This window comes from Rhinolophus ferrumequinum, chromosome 6 (assembly GCF_004115265.2).
Source record: "Rhinolophus ferrumequinum isolate MPI-CBG mRhiFer1 chromosome 6, mRhiFer1_v1.p, whole genome shotgun sequence".
NCBI lineage: Eukaryota > Metazoa > Chordata > Mammalia > Chiroptera > Rhinolophidae > Rhinolophus > Rhinolophus ferrumequinum.
In genome coordinates, this window is record NC_046289.1 from 8,225,273 (window position 1) to 8,247,916 (window position 22,644).

At 39.6% G+C, this 22,644-nt stretch overlaps 1 protein-coding gene across 9 annotated transcripts in view; it reads left to right on the forward strand.

Annotated features, from left to right (window-relative positions):
• The window catches only part of DICER1 (dicer 1, ribonuclease III), a 74,510-nt gene that overhangs the window by 36,123 nt on the left and 15,743 nt on the right, over positions 1-22,644 (forward strand). For 8 of the 9 annotated variants that reach the window (XM_033107363.1, XM_033107360.1, XM_033107364.1 and 5 more), the window contains 14 exons: positions 800-1,272; positions 7,333-7,465; positions 9,202-9,444; positions 9,987-10,141; positions 12,700-12,832; positions 13,647-13,722; positions 14,354-14,493; positions 16,234-16,413; positions 16,633-16,846; positions 17,053-17,206; positions 18,191-18,373; positions 18,648-18,753; positions 19,547-19,722; positions 20,592-21,375. In XM_033107363.1, the coding sequence (XP_032963254.1) occupies positions 800-1,272; positions 7,333-7,465; positions 9,202-9,444; positions 9,987-10,141; positions 12,700-12,832; positions 13,647-13,722; positions 14,354-14,493; positions 16,234-16,413; positions 16,633-16,846; positions 17,053-17,206; positions 18,191-18,373; positions 18,648-18,753; positions 19,547-19,722; positions 20,592-21,375 (3,150 nt within the window). Of the gene's footprint in view, positions 1-799; positions 1,273-7,332; positions 7,466-9,201; positions 9,445-9,986; positions 10,142-12,699; positions 12,833-13,646; positions 13,723-14,353; positions 14,494-16,233; positions 16,414-16,632; positions 16,847-17,052; positions 17,207-18,190; positions 18,374-18,647; positions 18,754-19,546; positions 19,723-20,591; positions 21,376-22,644 lie in introns of those variants that run through there. The other variant, XM_033107369.1, reaches the window with a different exon arrangement.

Sequence of the window (22,644 nt, forward strand, 5' to 3'; positions counted from 1 at the left end):
ACTTAACCTTTGTCCTAGGAATTGGCAACCCTTGTGACTGTTCACACTGCGTTGAATCTGCATCTCAATTTCTCTCCTCCTGAGTTTTTCTGAAGCAGCGACACCCACACACTTCTCAGCCCTTGAATTTTTCTTAAGTCCATGTTCAACCCAGTGTGTCTTTCATTTGCCTGCAGAAGATTCCTTAGTTATAGCCCAGCTATGGATTTCCATTCTGTTCTGAGCCGGGGTTGTAAGGTGTGGGCGTAAAGTTAAAGGAAAATTGTCTTGCTCTTTGATACCTAAAATAAAATGACTTATAAAATGACTCAGCTGTATAATTCCTTTCCTAGTTACCTGACAGTAAATGACTCAGTTGTACTTCTAACTAATCACAGATCTAAAATTAAGTTTTATTAACTTTATACAATGGCGTCTTTTAATTTCTATCATTTGATAATTTTTTGCTGGGGAAAATAAAAGGATGGTTCTGGACATATACAGAGGGTGCCAAACAAATGTATACACATTTTAAGAAAGAAAAAAACCTGTATTAAAATTGTAATACTCAATATATACTGATAACAAAAGATGAATACAAATCATGTGTATACATTTTTTTTGGCACCCCCGGTATATGAAAAGGTAGAACTTGAACAGACAGACCACTGGCCCTCCCCCAAACCTTGGGGAATTAACCCTAGGGGTTATATTGGTGGGGTAAATTTATTTTGAAGGGGCAGACTGAAGACAGCTGAAACCCCATCGGAAAATGCCACATGATCACCATTCAGCGTTTGGCTCTTGCATTTTTTTGTAGATACTGTCAGACTGTCGTGCGGTGTTGGTAGTTCTGGGACCCTGGTGTGCAGATAAAGTAGCTGGGATGATGGTAAGAGAACTGCAGAAATACATCAAACACGAACAAGAGGAGCTGCACAGGAAATTTCTATTGTTTACAGACACTTTCCTACGGAAAATCCATGCACTATGTGAAGAGCACTTCTCACCTGCCTCCCTTGACCTGAAATTTGTAACTCCTAAGGTCATCAAACTGCTGGAAATCCTACGCAAATACAAACCATATGAGCGACAGCAGTTTGAAAGCGTTGAGTGGTACAATAACAGGAATCAGGATAATTACGTGTCTTGGAGTGATTCTGAGGATGATGATGAGGATGAAGAAATTGAAGAAAAGGAGAAGCCAGAGACAAATTTTCCTTCTCCATTTACCAATATTTTATGTGGAATTATTTTTGTGGAAAGAAGATACACAGCAGTTGTCTTAAACAGGTAAACCTCTAGGATTACCATCTCTTCCCATAGGAGAGCAAGGCACTTTGTTTTGTGAAATGATCGCTGTGATGGCTTTAAGAGCTGGCAGAAGTGTTGTGTAAGTGTCGTCACATGGCACCATGACAGTGTAAGGTTCACGTGTAATGCCTCACTGGGGTTGGCAGGGAGGGTGTGTGTGTTCAGTAGCTTTCCCATAAGGCTAGCTTTGACTGGTTTTTCCCTAAAGGATGCTAATCCATTCTAATCCATCTAAAGTAGAGAGCAGGCATAGAAAAATTAAGTTAAAATAAAGCATTCCTTGTTTCGTATTCAATTATTAGATTCAGTTCAGATATTTATCAGTATGTGGTTGTGTAGACATTGTGTGAGCATCCCATACCAAGCTTTCTCCAGAAAGTGATCTTCAGATGAGTTTTGTCTGGGTATTATTGTGGCTAATCTTTTTGTTACCTTTTTTCCCTTAACAAGTGTCCATTCAAGTTTGCAAATTTGCAGTGGAAAAAAGTTTACAACAGCTGGATTTGCAATTTGGATTGGTTCACAGGTTATATATTAAAAGTTTTCTGAATCAGGAGAAAATAAAAATATTAGGGAAGAATTTGGAGAATATTGGCAAAGGTGAGAGTGAATCTAAATTAGGTTGTGGGTTTTCTCTCACTCACCTCCTTTTTCAATAGAAGTTTCTTTCCTGAACATAGACAGAGCCAAGGAGCTATGCTTCAAATTGGTGTCACATGGTCACCTAATGTCTAGTTCTTTTGGTTTGTAGATAGATGCTCTGTTTATCAGGGCCAAAAACAGGGTTTTTATTTTGTACTTCAGACAATTCACTTTTCTACGAGATCCATTAATTGGCCAAAGTTGATCCCTAAGAGCCTTTTCTGCAAGTAGTGATCTCTGAGGAGAAATTAAGCTTGGTTTCCTGAGGTAATTTGGGATTTTTTTTTTTCTAAACTGCTTCTGACTGGTTTGGGATTTTTAAAAACTTACTTGAGTAACAAGAAATTGGACTCTGGGGTCGTCATCTGGTGGTTTTCAGTCTGGTAATTTTCATAGTCATTGGGCCTGATCCTTGTGATGAATACAAAGTAAAATAACTTGAGGTAGTGAATTACATTGAAATCAGAAGTTTAAGGTTGGAAAGGGACTTCACTGACTATCTAATCCAACCCACTTATTTTTATAAAAAAGAGAGGGGCTCCAGAGGAAAAGTGATTTGCTCTGAGTTAAATTGCTAGTCAGTGGCAGAGACAATTCAGGAATCCTGACATCCTACATCCTAGTTTCCAGTCCTCTGTGCACTCATCGTGCCCCTGGGCACCACAGAGCCGTAAGCCCGAGCTTTACCGTGGGCAGGCTGCCAGGAGACAGGCCTGGGAGAGCGGGCCTGGTGGGATTCTTTCTTAGAATGGGGGGAAGGCATCTCAGCGGTCAGAAGAGTTTAATATTGGCAGTTCTAAGCCTAGTTACAGACGTACTCCCTGCCTCCTTACAGGATGGTTTACAAATTAAATACATTTTCTGGGGCTCGGAGAGTAGAAATGGGGGTTTATTGTCTTCCTTGCTGCTCTTTACGTAAGTTTTTAGGTGTGCCAGTTTTCATTGCAGAAGTATTAGTCTGAAAAGGTTTATCAAAAATCAATCAGGTCCTTCCTGTTGACTTTAAGGATCAGATTAATTGTGATCAACTTTCATAAAATGTGGCTGGAATTTCGTGTTGGATGATGAAGCAAGAGCGGTTTGAGGGTTGACTTTATGAGTAGCTAATTAAATACACAATAGAGGGCTTGTTCCAGGAAGCTTTTTAATAAGCTTAGAAAAACTTCCTGAAATCCAGATTCTTTCCTTCCATCAATTTAATGGGAGGAAAGACCCTTTTTCAGTGAACAGTTTCATGGGAGTATCAGCTATTGTAACACACACGCCGTTCTCTGCTCTCCTAATTAAAAGAGTAAATCACAGCTACTTCTGTATACAATGTAAGTAAGTATGCAGTCTTAGGTTTATAGTTTTCCTTTTTCCTTTCCTTTTATAGGGCTTTATGGTTTATCTTTATATATATTTTAAAATTTTATAACACTCCGTGAGGGGCGAAGGTAGGTATTTTTACTGTATTATAGATGAGGAAACTAAGACTCAGTTTGTGACCCTCCCAATATAACACTGATAATCAGTTGGCAGAAAATAGCTTCCACTCTCCAAGTCCAGTGCTCTTTTCACTGTGTAATTTACTAAGTGTTGTGTGACGTGGACGATGGACAAACCTGGGTTCATAGGCTCTCTCTTAGCCCCGCCCCCATTTTCCTAATAACTTTTTGTTTACAGAAAAGTTGAAAATATATTACAGAGTTCCCCTATACCCTCCCACCTGGTTTCCCCCATCTCTTATAGTATTAACATCTTACGTTATCATGGGACATTTGTCACAACTAAGAAACTAACATTGGTGCATCACTATTCACTAAACTCCAGACTTTATTTGAGTTTTGCCAGTTTTCCCCTTACTATCCTTGTCTTTTTAATCCAAGGTACCATGCTGCATTTAGTTGTCATGTCTTCCCTAGTCTCCTCTGGTCTGTGACAGTTCTTCAGACTTTCCCTGTTTTTGATGACCTTGACAGTCGTGAGGAGTCCTAGTCAGGTATTTTATAGAATGCCTCTCAATTTGAATTTGTCTGATGGTTTTCTTAGAATTAGACTGGGCTTTTAGGATTCGGAAGGCTACCACAGAGATGAAGTGTCTTTCCCATCACATCATATCAGGGGTCATGGTAGCAACATGAAATATCACGGTGATGTTAAACTTTTATCATGTGGTTATAGTAGTGTTTGCCAGGCTTTTCCCCTGTAAAGTTACTATTTTGCCCATTTCTTTATTCTTTGGAAGCAAGTCACAAAGCCTAATTTATCCTGGGAGGGAAGGATTAACCTCCTTTCCTGGAGAGGAGCATATTTATGTATATTATTAAAATTCTTCTGTAAGGAAAACATGTCTCTTTTATCCCATTTACCTATTTTTTTATATTTATTGAATCATGTTCTTTTATCAGTATGGACTCATGTTTGTTTATTTTGTGCTTTGGCTTATAATCTATTGCTACGCTGTTTTGTTGCTCAGATTGTTCCACCTGGGGCCATTGGGAGCTTTGAGTTGGCTCCTGTGTCCCTTTTTTTGGTTTGTTTCAGGTGTACAAAACAATGTACTAGTTAGACATTTATACCCCGCACAAAGTAATATCCCTTTTGACATGCCCTCTTCCTTTTATTTGGGAGCAGTTTCTGTCTGGCACTCCACGATGCGTCAGGCTCTTGTAGTTTCCCTGCTCTGGCTGTAAAAATCAGTCATTTCTCCAGGGGGCCCTGGTTCCTTTTATCTGTACTCACTTTTTAGTTGTATATTTTGTAACAGTTACTTTTTAAAGCCTCAGCATCTCCATCTGTAAAATAGAATAATAGCTCCCTCTCCCATTGGTTGTTAATAAGCGACAATATAAAAATGGCTCTTTTATCACCTGACAGAGTAGGTGCTAATTTCTCATGCATACATTTGGGGAACACAGTATCAGTATATTATGACTATCAGTGATAGTTTTTTGGTAAGATCATAAAGGAATTACATTTGATTTTTCTCACATTGATAAGAAAATATAAGGCATAAGGGACACTATTAAGCGTCTTATTAATGACATATGTCGGTACCTAGCAGGCATATCAGATGGTAAGTGCTTGTATCGTTGAATTGTTTCCCCTTATGGTAGTCTGTGTAAATGACCACGTTTGGTCAGGTCACAGTTTTCAATAGTACAGTTACTGGGTTTTGGACTGTAGCATACACATTTCCTGTTTTGGGCCATGCTGTTTCCAATAATTGGGGAGGCTACGTGCATTTACACACAGGGAGATCTGTGGGGATATGCCAGCTGTGGTGAGTTAGGTACAGATATTGAAGGTAAGCATTCAGAAACTCCTAGTTTTGTCTGCTGCATATAATACAACAATAATGCTTTTTAAGTTTCATTTTGTTAGTAGTTAATTTTCATGCAATTTACAAAGACATTGGTCTCTGATGGATTTGAAATCGCAGCTCTTTGCTGCAGATAGTTTCAGAAGCTCTGTGCACTAGAGAACAACAGCATAGTTGATCAGACAGCTTGCTTGTGAAACAACTCACACAAACTCGGTTAAGAGGCAAAAGAAACAAATCACACTTTGTCTTACCAGTTCTGTGGTACCATGAAATCTACAAGTGGTGTGGGCTACTGGTAAGCCCCCTGACGACTGTAGGCCTGTTTCGTTTCTCTGGAAGCCTGCGGCTTTGTTTGCACATACTTAGGCATCCCTTCAATTCATCTGATAGAGGAATAAGTTTTTTCTCTCTGAACATTATCAGCCTAGGTATATAGCATGTAATTATCGCTTATAAGAGACTGTTTATTAATGTGCATGTTGTTTGTTCTGTTCTCTGCAGTATTAATGCGAGTTTCATTAAGGAGAAATAAATTTACTCTTAGTGCTTCTTCCATTTCTCAGCTAATTGAAGTCGGCCAGATTGATCATTTTGGCAAAGTAAAGTACATTCTTTGCCTAATTAAGAATAACTCAAAATACATTTTTGTTACCTCTGTTGCATTTGAATTCGTGCTTGTTTACATAAACTAAATTTTAGAAGTACATATTCTAAGAATTTCATATTTTAGATTTTGGGGCATGCTATTTGCATGTAACAGAGCTTTCTGTTAGTGACATAAGTTTATTATAGTAACTAAACCAAGCTTGGAACATACTGAGGAAGTTTCTGATTCTGAACATTTTAAGTACTTGAATTTTAGACAGGTCTCAGATTAACCTGGATGTGTCAGGGTTTTGCTGGTCTGGAGACAGGAAGATATTTTAGATGGCCACTCAAGGTTTCTTCCAGCTCTTTGATATTAGTCTGTTTCATGTATTGAGGGGAGGGACAGGGGAAGAATGGTTTGACTTAAAAATGCAATTTTCTATTAGGAATTTATACTATGTTGTATGACTTCAGAAGAACCATATGGAATCACTTACGTCAGGTGTGGAACCATTTATCCTGTGTGCTGAGTTTTTGAATGTGGATATTTCCAAAATAGCTGTAATGGCAACACTAACTGTTAACCTTCTGTACCCGTGTAATGTGATCTCATCCGTAGCTCTTTTCCATTTCTCAGCTAGAAGGCCAGCCTTAGGTTACGGTGGCGTTCTAGTTAATGCAGAGAGCAGCAGGCAGGAAGAGGGTCTTTCTCTTTCCTCACAGGGTGGGATGGGGACTCGGGCATTGCTGTGCTGAAGTCCAGGCAGTGTTCTGTTACACAGAACTGTGCGCAGTGTCCGGGGACAGGGAAGTGTCGGGCATGAAGATGGTCATCAGTAGATGCAGGCATTTCTTTGTCTAGAGCTCCACTTCCAACTTACCGATAAGGGTGATAAAGGTGGCTGGTAAGGTGGGAGGAACTAACCACGCCTCTTCACGCACAGCTGGAACTCACTTTTTACATGTAGAGAAAACATGTAAAAGTTTTCTTTTGCTGTAGAAGTTCTCCCTTTGCTGTCAGGGTGTTTGGTAGTTCTTCTGTGGAAGCCTGGCCACCGAGACAAGGCCGTGACTGATGCCGCGAGGTGTGCGTGCGTTTGTAGAAGGCAGTGAGCTTTTAGGGAAGTGTGTGTGGCCCGAAGGAATCCGCATGAGGAATCCGTGTTTCTCTCTGCCTGGCTCTGTCCCTTGCCGGGCCACATTTCTTTTAAGTCATCACTGCCAAATTAGAAAGTTTGAGGTGCTATGAGTATTTCATTCATCGGTATAAATAAACCCTGTATTTGGTGTTAGGAGTACCTACTTGGTCCACACATCTGCTCAGTGAAGAGGGCCAGTGATTGCTGTTTGAGCCAGTTGAAAAAAAAATACCACGACCCTTTTGTTAGGTATGTTGGCAAAAAGTACATGTATTTCCATTTTCAGGGAGACCTTACAAACAAAGGTTTACATTTGTTTTCCCTCAGCAATGCTTAACTTCCAAACTTATATAATTTTCTTAGATTGATAAAGGAAGCGGGCAAACAAGATCCAGAGCTGGCTTACATCAGCAGCAATTTCATAACTGGACACGGTATCGGAAAGAACCAGCCTCGTAACAAGCAGATGGAAGCGGAGTTCAGAAAACAGGAAGAGGTAACACGTTAAAATAATGGTACAGGGACCATTTTCAGAACATAGCAGACCAGCTCTGCCTGTAGGAACTCCCTTTCTTCATCGTTCCTCAGCATCTTCTGGTAATACAGAATACTTGCTTGTAATTAGAGTAGCCGTCTTCTCTGAGGTCGCTGTATAGTGATTTATGATTTCAGAATTAGAATAGCTGTCTGATAACTCAATTTTGTGTCTTAACTGTTGTCAACCATTTCATTTTCCTTTGTTGGACTGATGACACACAATTACATTTTGTAGTAAAACAGCACGTGTAAGCGTAACTCCTGTCGACTCCATATGACTCTGAAGCAACTAACTGAAAGTTTTTCCTAGAAAGTGTTTTGTTTTTCATAAAGATTTTGGCTTAATTATTTTCATGCTTTTCAAGATTTTAATGTAGGAAATAGCACTCTAAAGACGCGAAAGCCTAATCTAGTGTTCTGGCTCACAAACAAAAACTTTTCATTTACAATTTGTTATTTAAACTTAAAAGTAACAGAATAATTCACATTGATGTCATTTTCTACATCATAGCTTTTTGATAATATTCCAAGTTTGCGGAGTCCAATAGTCAGAGTCTGATTGATCTGTGTAAAACCCAACTTTATTATTTAACTTCATTATTTAACTAAACCTGGATTGGGAAACAATGTTACTTTAAATTTAGTATGAAAAATGTTTTCACTTTATTTTTTAATTAGTTCTGATTTTTTTAATTGAAAATTCCCAAGATTCCAAAAAATAAGTAATGCCTTGCTTGTAATTTTTAATTCAAAATGATTAGGGATTTTACTGAAAGAATTTTGGCATCTTTGGAGGGACGTTGGCTCATCTCACTCACGTAAAACACCATCATGGGGGTCAGCATGTCGGCAGAACTGCAGAAGTGGATTCACCTCCTCACTTTGCTGAGTTAGATTGTTTTAAAATTGGAATCGATTAATTAAATAATTTATTCATTCAATAAATGTGGAATTAGTGAAGTAAGGACTGGATACATAATTTCAGCATGTAAATTTTTTAAGGCTCCCTGAGAAGTAATTCTTCAGACAGACCCATGCTTTATGGTTAAGGACCTCTAAAAGGTAATTTAAGAAGACTACCTACCTGCTCTGGAACTTACACTAGCTCTTTCTTATTGATGTTTTAAATACCATAACAAACTCCACGTTAGGTGCTTCAGACCCCTTCATTTCTCTTCCCTAGTTACCTTCATTTTGCATTACTGTCAAGTGGAGTCATTACTTTTGTTAAACATGTTTACTTGATTGTTCACTCAACTTTCAAGCCATTCCTGTGCTTTGCATCCAGATGCCCTTGGCCCTGGCTTCCTCACAGGGCCTTTTACCTACTAGGAACTGCTGTAGGCACTGGAATATACAGTTGACCCTTGCACAACGCGGGATTAGAGTTAGATTCTCTTGTGGTCATTAAAGAAGCCGGCGTCTTCAATCTGAACGTTTTCTGTGATTTGTACACAGGCACTTCTGTAAAGTTGAAAGGCACTTTGGTTTTTCAGGTTACATGCAGTTGAAAATTGTCATTAACTCAGTTTCGTGCATCTCGAATTTTGTTTGATGTCGTCTTTAGCCTGGCCTTTAAAGACTTTGCATGCCCTGAGTATGTGGCAGAAATGACAGTTGTCACTTATTTTTACTACATTGTTTTCTTTGGAAAATTTCTTAGGATTACTTTTTTTTTTGGTGGATTATTTTCAGGTACTGAGGAAGTTTCGAGCACATGAGACCAACCTGCTTATTGCAACAAGTATTGTGGAAGAAGGTGTTGACATACCAAAGTGCAACTTGGTGGTTCGCTTTGATTTGCCCACAGAGTATCGATCTTACGTTCAATCTAAGGGAAGAGCAAGGGCACCGATCTCTAACTATATAATGTTAGCAGATACAGACAAAATAAAAAGTTTTGAAGAAGACCTTAAAACGTACAAAGCTATTGAAAAGGTAAGATGCAAAAATTAATGCAGAATCTATTTTTTTTTTTTTACCTGCATAGAAATAGAGAAAAACAGTTCTGTGTACAGAGAACAGTCTCAATAGGGGTGTGCAATTAAAAAGTCAAACATAATTACAAAGAGCCAACAGTATTTTACAAAGTGAAAGCTCACCGTAAGCTAGTGAAAATGGTTGGACGCATTATTGCGGAGGAGTGCCTGGGGAGTGTACTGTGCTGTGGACAGTGTAGTAAGAGTTGACTGAGCTATGGGGTAATGTGAGAGTGATGACCTTAGTTCCTATACTCATGAAAGACTGGCACGTGTGTGTGTAGGGACAGTACAGTGCGAACCTTGCCACTGTGTGATGAGTGTCTCCACAGGATTGATGCGGGGAGGAAGGTTCTGGAGCAGGTGTCTGGAGCATTGAGCTGTGTTAGGAGAGAGGTTCCATGTCAAGGGAGCGTTTTCTGTAGGCACAGAGGTAGACAACCAGCATGTGGCCAACAAGGCATTTGTTCTCATCATAAATTCTGTTTGTAAAATGTTCAGATCTTGAGAAACAAATGTTCCAAGTCAGTTGATACGGGTGAGACTGACACTGAGCCTGTTGTGGACGATGACGACATTTTCCCACCATACGTGTTGAGGCCCGATGATGGTGGTCCACGCGTCACAATCAACACGGCCATTGGACACATCAATAGGTACGGTAGGAACTCCTTTGCATGGAAAACCTATGAGTAGTGCGAGATTTAAGTCTAAACTTGTAAGTATTGTATTGTTGTTTACCTTTTGCAAACAGTCACCAGTCTTTCCATTTATGGCCTATATTGATGTCAGAAGGAAAAGAAGTTGCCCTTTTCTATTCATTCTTCTTTTTGGTCAAAAGCCAAAAGCAGTATTGTGCAGTAATAAATGTTTAGTGCTCATTGTCAAGGCCGATATAATGGTGTGTTTATTTTAATTAGATTTAATTTAATTTTACAAAGTTCACTAATATTTTCCTGAATTCTGAACTTTGTTTTGCGCCATGACTATTGGGGAATGTTGAGTTTTCTATCAGCAGTGATTTAAGATTATGATAAATTAACTTGTATTTTTGAGTATGCTCTAATTTGTTTTTGTCCTGAGTTGGTAGTAACATTTCTAAGAAATAAGAAAAGCAGAGACATACCTAGGTTATGTCTGTATCAAGATAAGTTTCACGCAGAGGCAATATAAAGGAGCAACAAGCATGAGATTTTCTTTTTAACTTTTTATTTTGAAACAATTTCAAACTTTAAAATGTTGCAAGAACACTACAAAGAACTCCCATGTACACTTCACCCAGAGAGACCCATTCAAGTTTCATGAGAATGTTCTTTTGTAGTGAAAGAATCCAATCGAGGATCACGGTTGGATCCATTGTGTCGTCCTCTCTAGTCCCCTTCCTCCTGGAACCAATCATTTTTCAGTCTTCTGTTGGATTTAATGACCTTGAAGCTTTTAGAAGATGACAGGCCCATCATTTTGTAGCCTGTGTCTCAATTTGGGTTTATCAGACATTTGTCATGATTCGATCCAGGTCATGCACGGTTAGCCAGCATTTCACAGAGGTGATGCTGAGTTCTTCTCGTTGCATATTATCGGGCACACTTGATGTCGATTTGTGCTCTTACTGGTGGTGATGACTTCGATCACTGCCGTGAGGTCTGCCAGCTTTCTCTACCATAAAGTTACCTTCCCCCCTTTATAGTTAGTGAATAATTTCATGAGGAGATACTTTGGACTATAAAATTTCCTCTAGTTTCACCCATTACTTTAAATATCTTTTGGTATTTCGTGCCTGAATTGATTATCACTGTGATTTCTGCAGAATGCTGATTTTCTAATTCCATTTTTCTTTCTGCATTTCTTAGTTAGCATTCTACTCTAAGGAAGAGCTTTCTTTCTTGCTTTCTTTCTTTTTATTTATTCCTTTTATTTTTCCATTCAATATGAACTAGTGGACTCCGGTTTTATTCAGTGGGTTATGATCTGTTACTATCATTACTTACTTATTTTGATGTTAAAATTATCTCAAATTTGGCCAGTTGGGACGCCCTACAAGCTAGCTGCCATGACTTTTAACATGTCATCATGAGTCTTTGCACACTTCCTTATTTTATGGCATACTAAGACATTCTAGACTCAACTCACGTTGTCCCTGCCCCAGCCTAGATACTGGCTTTTTCTCCAAAAGGCCCTGCTTTCTTTTAGTGGTGAATGAATGGTGTTTAAAAACCAAGGTCTGAACACTAGGTGTATCATTGCCACTGGAGTATTGCTGCTACTGGGCTCTTTAGTAGACAGCGCTAGAAAATATATGCATATTAACATACACATTGATATCTACATGTATTTCTATGTCTGACTACCTGTCTATTGTTACCTCCATTTTTAGTATGACACCAGGGGATTCATTCTAGCTTTCCTCTTTTCCCGTCTTTGTTCCTGACTTCTTCAATAGTGAGAAATACGATTTCCACTGTCTTCCAGATACTTACTTTTACGTTCAGTCTCCCTGTATGTAGCCAGCCTCCTTCTCTGCAAGGCTGGCACCACGTTTGCCTGTCCTGACCTTGCAGGGCTGCTGCCCATTCCAGTGCCTTCCCATGGGTCCTGGCCTCTCTGGGTTACCCCTCGTGTCCCAGCAGCCTCCAGACTCAGGCTCAGCTGCCTGAACACTAGCTTCTGGCCCTGCTGCGATGCGCTGCTTGTGCGCTGCAGGGTCGTCTTGTTCTCACGCCCTCCTTTGTCAGTCCTGGGCTGTCCTTCCACCCTCTTCTGATGCCTGCCTGGCACAGGCCCCAGTGGTGGCACGTGTAAGATTATTAAGGAGCAAACACTGGCAATGTGTTCTCTTAACGGGTTAGGAACAGTATGTTCTGCACTGTCCAGTATGGTAGCACTAGACATGCGGCTATTTAAATTCCAATTTCAATTTGAATTACAATTCAATACAATAAAATGTTTTCCTAGCTGCCCTCGCCACATTTCAGGTGCTCAGTGGCTGCCCTGTTGGACGTACAGAACATCATCACAGAAAGTTCTAGCAGACAGCACTGTTCCATCTTATTAAAAGTTTGAAGCAATGAAGTTCAAACTGTACATATAAATACCAGTCCAGGAGAGGAGAAGAGGGACATAAGAAATCAAACTTTGGGATGTGACTATCAATACAAATTTTTTTCATCTATTTCTCAGTAGTAGATTCAGCATCAGAATTTCTTTTTCTTCACAGATACTGTGCTAGATTACCAAGTGATCCGTTTACTCATCTAGCTCCTAAATGTAGAACCCGAGAGTTGCCTGATGGTACATTTTATTCAACTCTTTATCTGCCAATTAACTCACCTCTTCGAGCCTCCATTGTTGTAAGTTTAGAAAAAGAAATGATTGTGCCTTTAACATTTGTCATTAATGGATTTTTTTTTTCAGCTTCTCTAGGCCTACGCCAACTTATAGGTAAATTTGGCTTACAATCTATTTTAAAAAATAGGTTTATAAATCTCTTTTGTAGTCAACTACATGTTCAAATCTTGAGTAGACTGTACAACTTACAGATGCTCAGAATTGGAATAGATGACCTCTGAAGTTTCCTCTATGATCTTATTAATGTAAACATTTCTGGCAGAATCTTCAGCTGTGGCTTACATATGGACAGTGACACAGAATTCATTAAGTATAGTTGTGCTGCTCTAATTATTTTGTTGTCGACTCAAAAATCTACTTTTGTGTAACTTCTGTCCTTGGTCCCAATGCTGATTTCCAGACATTCCAAGACAACTAATTTCTGTTGCACATGGCAAGTTTCAGTACTGTTAATGTATATGTTACAGTCACATCCTGATACAGCTTTATTTTTTTGGTTACATATTTGTAGATTAGTGAAAATAAGATACATTAAAACCTTACTGAAATTTAAATTAGCCAGAATTGTCAAATCTTGGTTATAACTTACTTAGTTGTTACTGGGCAAGATTTTTTAAAGATGGCTATTTCAAATATGGACATTAGGGTTTTTTTTTTTTTTTTTTTAAACTTGCTGACATTTTTCAAAATAAAGAACTTTGCTCTGGTAAATTTTAACTTTAAAGGGATTGGGGCAGAGGTTTTGTAGATGTTTTAGGTTTGAATGGTAATATAGCTAGGTGTACATACAATGGAAATGCTTTTTGTTACTTGCAGGGTCCACCAATGAGCTGTATACGATTGGCTGAAAGAGTGGTAGCTCTCATTTGCTGTGAAAAACTGCACAAAATTGGTAAGTGTTTGAAAAGCACATGCAAATAAAAATAAAGTTAAAAAGATGTAAAACAAGCGTATCGAGGACTAGAGGTCACTGCGGGTTTTGTGCCGCTGTGCCCTTGCCGTTGCTGTGCGTGGGTGACTGGGTGTGAGTGTGACGTAACCGAGTTGCTGTGTGGATGCAGGGCGCTTGGTTTTCCATAGCTGAACAGCAAACATCTGTCATTTCCCACTTTCTATCCTGACCCCTTTTAAATATGTAAAGGTTTTCTCTCGTACTGTGAACCGTGAGTGTGTTTTAATGTATCCGTCTCTCAAATTAATCTGTATTAGTACATATGAATCCATTTTTCTAAAAATCGGAAGATCTGTTTTCCGTGGCTTTTGTGAAGTGGTGATATGTGCTGTTTTCCTGGTTAGATGTTTTTTTACTTTTAAAACTTAGAGTTTTAATCTCGCTCACGTTGAAATATGAATACCAACGTATGTGTAGACTTTGCCTTAAGTGTCACATCTGATTCCTTTTTTATTAATAAAGATGCTTGGTTGTCATTTCTCGTCCAGTTGCTTCTAATAGTGTTGTTCTCTATTTACTAATTAATCATCAGAGAGACAAAATTTGGATTGTTTTTGTTAATTCTCTTCAGGTGAACTGGATGACCATTTGATGCCAGTCGGGAAAGAAACCGTTAAATATGAGGAAGAGCTTGATTTACATGATGAGGAAGAGACCAGTGTGCCAGGCAGACCGGGTTCCACAAAACGAAGACAGTGCTACCCCAAAGCAGTTAGTATTGGTTAGAACTGAAGAAAATGCGCGCCTTTCTGACGTTTTATTTCCTGCTGCATCAGACCTGGATTCCTCTGGCTTCCCCGACCCCGGCGATGTGGCCCGCACTGTGGCCTCAGCTCATTTCCCCCGTGCACAGCTTCGAGCAGCCCCTTCATTTCGTGCAGACACTGTGTACTCCCCACCTCAGACACTGCATTCGTGTTTCTTCTCGGGGGAGTCATCTGTCAGTCTATCCAGAATGAGTTTATTTCATTTGAAGAGACGTTCTTGGTTTCATTCACTGTAGTGGTAAAGATTCTTGCTTTACTTCTGTTTGGGGCTAAGACAAAAGAGGATTTGTATGATAAAATAGGCAAGTGAAAAGATGCCCGTTCAAGATGAGGTGGGCACTGGCAGGTATAAGTTCAGATATTTGTCAGGAGTTAGGAGATGGCCTACTAGGAGTCAAAATCAGTTATTTCCCTGTGTTGTGTTTAGCTTGTTCTGTGGCATTTGTGCACTGAAACATCTCTGAGTCTGACTCCTAGTCATAGCCATCCTGGGCTGAGGTACCTAATTTAAAAATATTTGTTAATGATTTTACCTCATCAGAACTGCAAACAAAAGCAAAATTTTGCTGTGTGCTTTCATTAGCCTAAATGTGAAGTCCTTTTATTTTTGCAGTTTTATTGCATTTTTGCTTTTGAAAACTTTGCACAGGGCTAAACATTTTCAAGATTCAGAGTCATGTCCGTTATTCAAAAATTGTGAATGTTACCCATTTTCCTGAAATGCTGCTTTCCCTCATATCCAGTTTTCCTGCTCTAACATTGATCCCAAAGATCACTGGACTAGTTTCATATGACAGACGTTGTCACTAAAACGTGTTTGAGAAGCATAGTACTGCTTTGCATCCTGTTTAATTAATAGATACATTCTGTACCTAATAAAGGTTATCTATCAATTATAACCCTCTCTTATCCAGCATTTCTCTGCCATTTAACACCTACAGATGCAATCATTTATGTCATTGAACCTCAGAAACTGAAGATTGTTGGGTGGGATTGTATGTATATTGAAAGTTTAGAAACAGTCTCAGATTAATTAAATTATGGTTTACTCATAAAATGAGATAGCCATTAAAAATGATACTGATTCATATTGACCCTGAAAGATATTCTTATTGTAGTAGCTGGAGATAAAAATCAGGTGATGATGCAGTCTGTTGTGTGATTCCATTTGTAATGAATAATATGTATGTGTATATGTTTATATACATTTATACTTAGGAAAAAGTCTGAAGGTTGATATAGCATATCAAAATGGAGTACAGGTTATCTTTGAGTGATAGTATTATGTGGGATTTTTAAAAATTTGCCTACATTTATTTTCTCATTTTCTATAGTGAGTAAATCTCAAAGAAGAAAAGAGTTGCCTGGTCAAAACAAATAGATCAAATGCGTAGTTTGTGTTTTTTTTTTTTTTTTTAAAGATCCTGCAGTGTTTGTTTTGCATAATTTTGGTGTTAGGTGTAGAGTCAACAGTGCATTATAAGGTAGGTGAGCTTGGGCCATCTTGTATCCCAGACCTGAGGAATGCTTTCTCAGAAATTAGGAGGTCTTATGCCTTCGTCATTTTCTTAGCTTTTCCCCATCAGCTTTTAGTAAAGCCAGGAATAAATTTGTTTTCTTGCCAACATCTGGAAGAGAGGCTGTTATACTTGAGCTTGATGCTTATTTTCCTTTCCAATTCCAGATTCCAGAATGTCTGAGGGATAGCTATCCCAAACCTGATCAGCCCTGTTACCTGTATGTGATAGGAATGGTTTTAACGACACCGTTACCTGATGAACTGAACTTCAGAAGACGGAAGCTTTATCCCCCTGAGGATACCACGAGATGCTTTGGAATACTGACAGCCAAACCCATACCTCAGGTGAGACACTTCATAATGATGAGTTATGTTAAAAACACGTTATTTTTTTCAAAAGGAAAGACTAAAGAGTAACTGCCTTGTGTTACCTCAGTGTGTTTCATATTTAAAAATTGAAGTGTCTCCTGATAGAAAGCATCATTCCTCTTTTGAACTTAAATATTTATAAAGAAATAAACGACCTGTTAACCTTGGGGGTGCTTTCTTTTTCTTTTTGCTAAGATTCCGCACTTTCCTGTGTACACTCGCTCTGGAGAGGTTACCATATCTATTGAGTTGAAGAAGTCTGGTTTCACATTGTCTCTGCAAATGCTTGAGTTGATTACGAGACTTCACCAGTATATATTCTCACATATTCTTCGCCTTGAAAAACCTGCACTAGAATTTAAACCCACAGACGCTGATTCAGCCTACTGTGTTCTACCTCTGAATGTTGGTAAGAAGGACCCCAACTCTGAAGCGTTTACTTACTTACACGAGCTAAAATTTGAAAGTTGTGCTTGACAGCTAGCTTACTGTATATACCCCAGACATCTCTTTCTTTGATAACTAAATTAGATGCATATGAATATATAGCTTACGTAAGAATCTTCCCAGCATTACAGTATTTTAACAAGCTAAAGAGTCTTTTTCTTCCCTTAGTTAATGACTCCAGCACTTTGGACATTGACTTTAAATTCATGGAAGATATTGAGAAATCCGAAGCTCGCATAGGCATTCCCAGTACAAAGTATTCAAAAGAAACACCCTTTGTTTTTCAATTGGAAGATTACCAGGATGCAGTTATCATTCCAAGGTAGGGATTGAAGTAGAAAGCAAAGTAGTGATGATACTAGACTGTGTTTCAGAAGACTTCACTGTTCACACGGGGGCGGAAGTGGGTGTGTGTGATTGTGTCATCGATGTTCCTACTAAAAAATTTCGGTCTCCCTTCCTAGTGGGCCTGTTCTCTCCCGTTTCCATCCTTAAAAAACCAAACCTAAACACTGCAGGCGAAGGGATTTTACTTTGTGAAGGTCAGGTGATCTGAATGGTGTTCACAGGCTTTCTTCTTAAAATCTCCATCCTGGTAATCCCCAACGTCCTCTAGAATTTGATCATAAATAATATTTCCTTTCTTAAATTTTTTACTAGGAATAATGTTATAATTACAAAGAAAATAATAAATCAGAATGCTTTTCTTATTTTGTAAAAATGTAGGGGATGGAGATTTTTAGCAATAAAATTCAATAAGGCACTTTTCAGAGAATTAGAGTGCTGGCTGTACAGTCTTTCTCTGATTTTGTTTTTCTTTTTGCACCTCAAAGCCATATTGTAAATGTTAGCTCTCGTTAGACTATCAGTATCATCAGTGATGCAGATAATACTTGACATGTGGCAAGTGTCTTTCATGTTTAGCATTGGTAATGTACAAATGGTCTATCGATTTGGATATTGGAAGTTTGCCATCCTGTTTTATATTGACAAAATTAAGAGATTCTTAAAGGTGCCATTTAGCTTTCATGTGTTATTATCAATGTATAGATGTTTAGGAAAAAAATAATAGTAAAGTAGGGGAGAATGGTAAGTTAGTCAGTTTTTATTTGATACAAATATACAGTTCTTGTCTCAATCCACTTGAAATATATTGTTTGAAATTGAAGTTTTCATTAATGTTATTTATTTTTAACCTTTTGAACTCTTACTTTAAAATCAAAATTTGCATATCCATGTTAAAAACAGCTGTGTTTTGAGAATAGTTGATTTAAACCAAAAGTCACTGATTATTTTTCTTTTTTAGATATCGAAATTTTGATCAGCCTCATAGATTTTATGTAGCTGATGTGTACACTGATCTTACCCCACTGAGTAAATTTCCATCCCCTGAGTATGAAACTTTTGCAGAATATTATAAAACAAAGTATAACCTTGACCTGACCAATCTCAACCAGCCACTGCTGGATGTGGACCACACATCTTCAAGGTAAGGGGTTTCAGAAATGACATTTCAGTTTCACTTTGAGGCATTTTTCCAGAGGTCAGTAGGCACATGTAGAGGGTCACTGTGTCCACTGCCCACCTGTAGGCTCTGGGAAATCAGGAGGTCCTTTGCACACAGAATTGCCCGGGGTGTGGCCCAGGGCTCTGCAGTTAAGTGAGCTCTTCAGGTGGTTTGTATGCACACTGAAGTTGGAGAACCACTGCGAGAGTGTACTTGTTTTTGTCTGTTTGATAAAATTATTTTAAAATTTTTATAGACTGAACCTTTTGACACCCCGCCACTTGAATCAGAAGGGGAAAGCTCTTCCTTTAAGCAGTGCTGAAAAGAGGAAAGCCAAATGGGAAAGTCTGCAGAACAAACAGGTAATGAGTTAATGGATACTAGCATAACTTAGTATTTGTAAAGATAAGTTTGAATTTTATATTATCAGCTGAACTAAGTGACTTGTGAATATTTTGGAAATTGCCCGGGCCTTGGGTTTTGTTTTGGTTTAATATCATGTGTTGACCTTTATTTGATGTCTTTTTGGTAAGTATGAGAGGTTTAGCTTTTATATTTGGTCCACTGATACAATTATATCATGAAATCACCCTTATAAACCCTAAGAAAAGTCCCATTTAGCTTTCGAGGATTATTATTATTTTTTTTTAATTTTTTTAGTTTTCAAATTACAGCTGACGTTCAATATTATACTAGTTCCAGGTATACAGCATAGTGGTTAGACATTTATATAACTTACAAAGTGATTGTCCCGGTAAGTCTAGTACCCCTCGGACACCATACATAGTTAGTACAATATTGACTATATCCCCTATGCTGTACTTTACATCCCCGTGACTGTTTTGCAACTGCCAATTTGTACATCTTAATCCCTTCACCTTTTTCACCCAGCCCTCCAACCCCCTCCCATCTGGCAACCATCAATTTAGCTTTTATATTTGGTCCATTGAAATAATTATGTCATGAAATCATCCTTATAAATCCTAGGATAAATCCCGCTTGGTCTTAAAGGATTATTTTAAAAAATGTTTTTAAAAATAAGATTTTGCTAGTACTTATGATTTACTGACCAATTGATAAAATTGGTCTTAAATTTGTTTTTCATGCTTTTGTTTGTTTGCTTTATTATTTATCCACATTTTTCCATATTCAAAGATACTGGTTCCAGAACTTTGTGCTATCCACCCAATCCCAGCCTCACTGTGGAGAAAAGCAGTCTGTCTCCCCAGCATACTTTATCGTCTTCACTGCCTTTTGACCGCGGAGGAGCTGAGAGCCCAGACGGCCAGCGATGCTGGCGTGGGAGTCAGATCCCTTCCCGTGGATTTTAGGTATGCCTCTGTTACTGGCCAGACAGAACATGGGCCGTGAAATACTATTTGGAAAAGAACTGAATAAAGTGCAGTTCTTAATTTTATATAAAATGGTTCTTAAAAGCTTAAAAAGAAAACATGTCTAATACATGAAAACAAATGTATCCTTTGATTCCTAAGTGAAAATCTATATGTTGGGGTCATTGAGGACTACATTTTTGTAAAGTTGTAGAAGGAGATGAGATACTAAGGTCAAAAATAATCGTCCCTCTCTCAGTGGTGACAGTGAAAATGCACACAATCCTTTATTACTATGCTGACTCTTCTAAAATCCAACACATATTACAAAACAAGTGCCTCAGTATGTTCTTTGTCTTCATTATTTTCTTCCCACAGGTAGTCTCTGCATTCTAAGAAAAGTATTGGTTTAACTACTCGAATTAATTCTGGTTATCCAGTTGGCAAGACTGGGATGGTTCTAGAGATTGAGGAACTTTAAAATATAATAGTAGGAATTGATGTTAGCCCCTCTTCCACATGTGGAAGCTCAGGCACAGAGAGGTTATGTGAATTGCCCAAAGGTACCCAACTAGTTAACCAGAAGGCCTGGGCCAGGTCCCGCAGGCCGCCGGCAGGCTCCGTGTCCCAACCGCCAGACTGGACTGGACTACGGGGAGGGGCTGAAGCAGGGCCGTGAGCTGCCCTCCACGTCACAGTGTGCGTTGTGCAGACTTCCAATAATGTTGATTTCTGCCTTGGGAACTTGTTTTTCTTCTAAAGTAGGAGTATATTTGTAAGAATCTTTATATTTTTTATTCCAATTGCTCTTGCCCTAAGCCTAGTCCTTTTGAAGGATCTGATGAAAAGTTATAAAAATGTCTTTGCAGATACCCTAACTTAGACTTCGGTTGGAAAAAATCTATCGACAGCAAATCTTTCATCTCAGTTGCTAACTCATCTTCAGCTGAAAATGATCATTACTGTAAGCACAGCACAATTGTGATCCCTGAAAATGCTGCACATCAAGGTGCTACTAGAACCTCCTCTCGAGAAAACCATGACCAAATATCTGTGACCTGCAGAACGCTATTCAGTGAGTCACCTGGGAAGTTCCCAATTGAAGTTTCAACAGATCTGACAGCAATTAATGGTCTTTCTTACAATAGAAATCTTGCCAATGGCAGTTACGATTTAGCTAACAGAGACTTTTGCCAAGGAAGTCAGCTGAATTACTACAAGCAGGAAATACCTGTACAACCAACTACCTCATATCCCATTCAGAATTTATACAATTACGAGAACCAGCCCAAGCCCAGCGATGAATGTACTCTACTGAGTAATAAATACCTTGATGGAAATGCTAACCAATCTACCTCAGATGGAAGTCCCACGGTGGCCGCCATGCCTGGTACCACAGAAGCTGTTACGGCGCTCAAGGAGAACATGGCTTCTGAGCAGAGCCCTTCTACTGGGTATTCCTCGAGGACTCTCGGCCCAAATCCTGGACTTATTCTTCAGGCTTTGACCCTTTCAAATGCCAGCGATGGATTTAACCTGGAGCGGCTTGAAATGCTTGGTGACTCCTTTTTAAAGCATGCCATCACCACGTATCTATTTTGCACTTATCCTGATGCTCATGAGGGCCGCCTTTCATACATGAGAAGCAAAAAGGTGAGAAGTAGTTCTTTTATTTTGAGCAGTTCGAGTAGTTATTCCGTGAGCCTACAAGTGATCTAAAGGATTGGATAGTTTCAGAGGATGGGGAAAGTGCCACGCTCAGGGGTTGCTCGACCAGACGTGTGCAGCTAAAGCCCTCAGCGTACCCAGCCCGTTGATACAAGGCTGTTTTTCACGGATGCACCACTCAGGGTTGGGGGGCTAGCTGATCTGCATGTGCCTTATTTATGGATACAACTTCAGTTCAAATGAAACTGTTTGTGAGTGTGTGTGCACCTGCTAGCTCCTGAGGAGGATGTGAAGAAATACACAGCATAGTCATTCCAGGAGCTTGTGCCTTAATTTATGAGTTAGGCATTCACTTGGGAGCGTGCTGTCCTGGCATGCAAGGCATCCAGACACGGGTATCACACGGGGCTGTGATGGAGCACTCATCTTCACGGTTTTCGGGAGTCAGGGAGGGGAAGAGCAGGCCTTCCCCAGCTCAGTGGCTCAGCAGTGTAAAGAGAGACGCCTAGAGACCCGAGCGAGCTGTGCTGGATAGGCCAGAGGGAGGGCGTGCTCCTAAACTCAGTGTGGAGTCAAGATCTGCGGGAGAAACGTAAGGAAGGTAACTTGAAATGACAATAAAAGAGGTGTCACAAGGTCCAAAGCTGCTGATTACCCTAAGCAGGCGGATCGGGTATCACGTGTGATCAGGGAAGGTGTTAGCGGGAGCCATGCATTTACAGTGCGGACAAGAAATGAATAGTCGGCACCAGTGAATGGGCTGCGGTAGCCCAGAAGTGTGCAGACAGATGCGTGAGGACAGACGTCCGAGCAGGCGGGCTGGTGCTGCTCTGTGCAGGGTCTTCGTGCTGGCTGAGGAGCCCACGTGGCACTGCTGGACGTGAAGGCACTGCTGGTGGAAGGTCGATCAGGATTAATCCAGTGGTAGTTTTCAGTGATCAGCCCGGTAGCAGAATGCAGCCTGAGTTGAAAAGCAAAACCAAACCAAGCTGAGCAATCACTTGGGCCTTCGAGGACGTGGAAGCTTAAGCAGAAAATGGGGTACAACTAGAGTTCTGGCGGGAGGAAAAGACGGGGAGCGGGGTGATTGTCAGAGGAAATACCACGTTTAGCTCGCACTGACGCAGTGCTTACTCCAGCCAGACACTACTCTTTTATCCTTCCAGTTTTCTAGATGACCCTCCTGGGCTGGAGGGGGTAACTTGCCCAAGGTCACATGGCTAGTAGGTGGCAGAGCCCGGTCTGGCTTAAGAG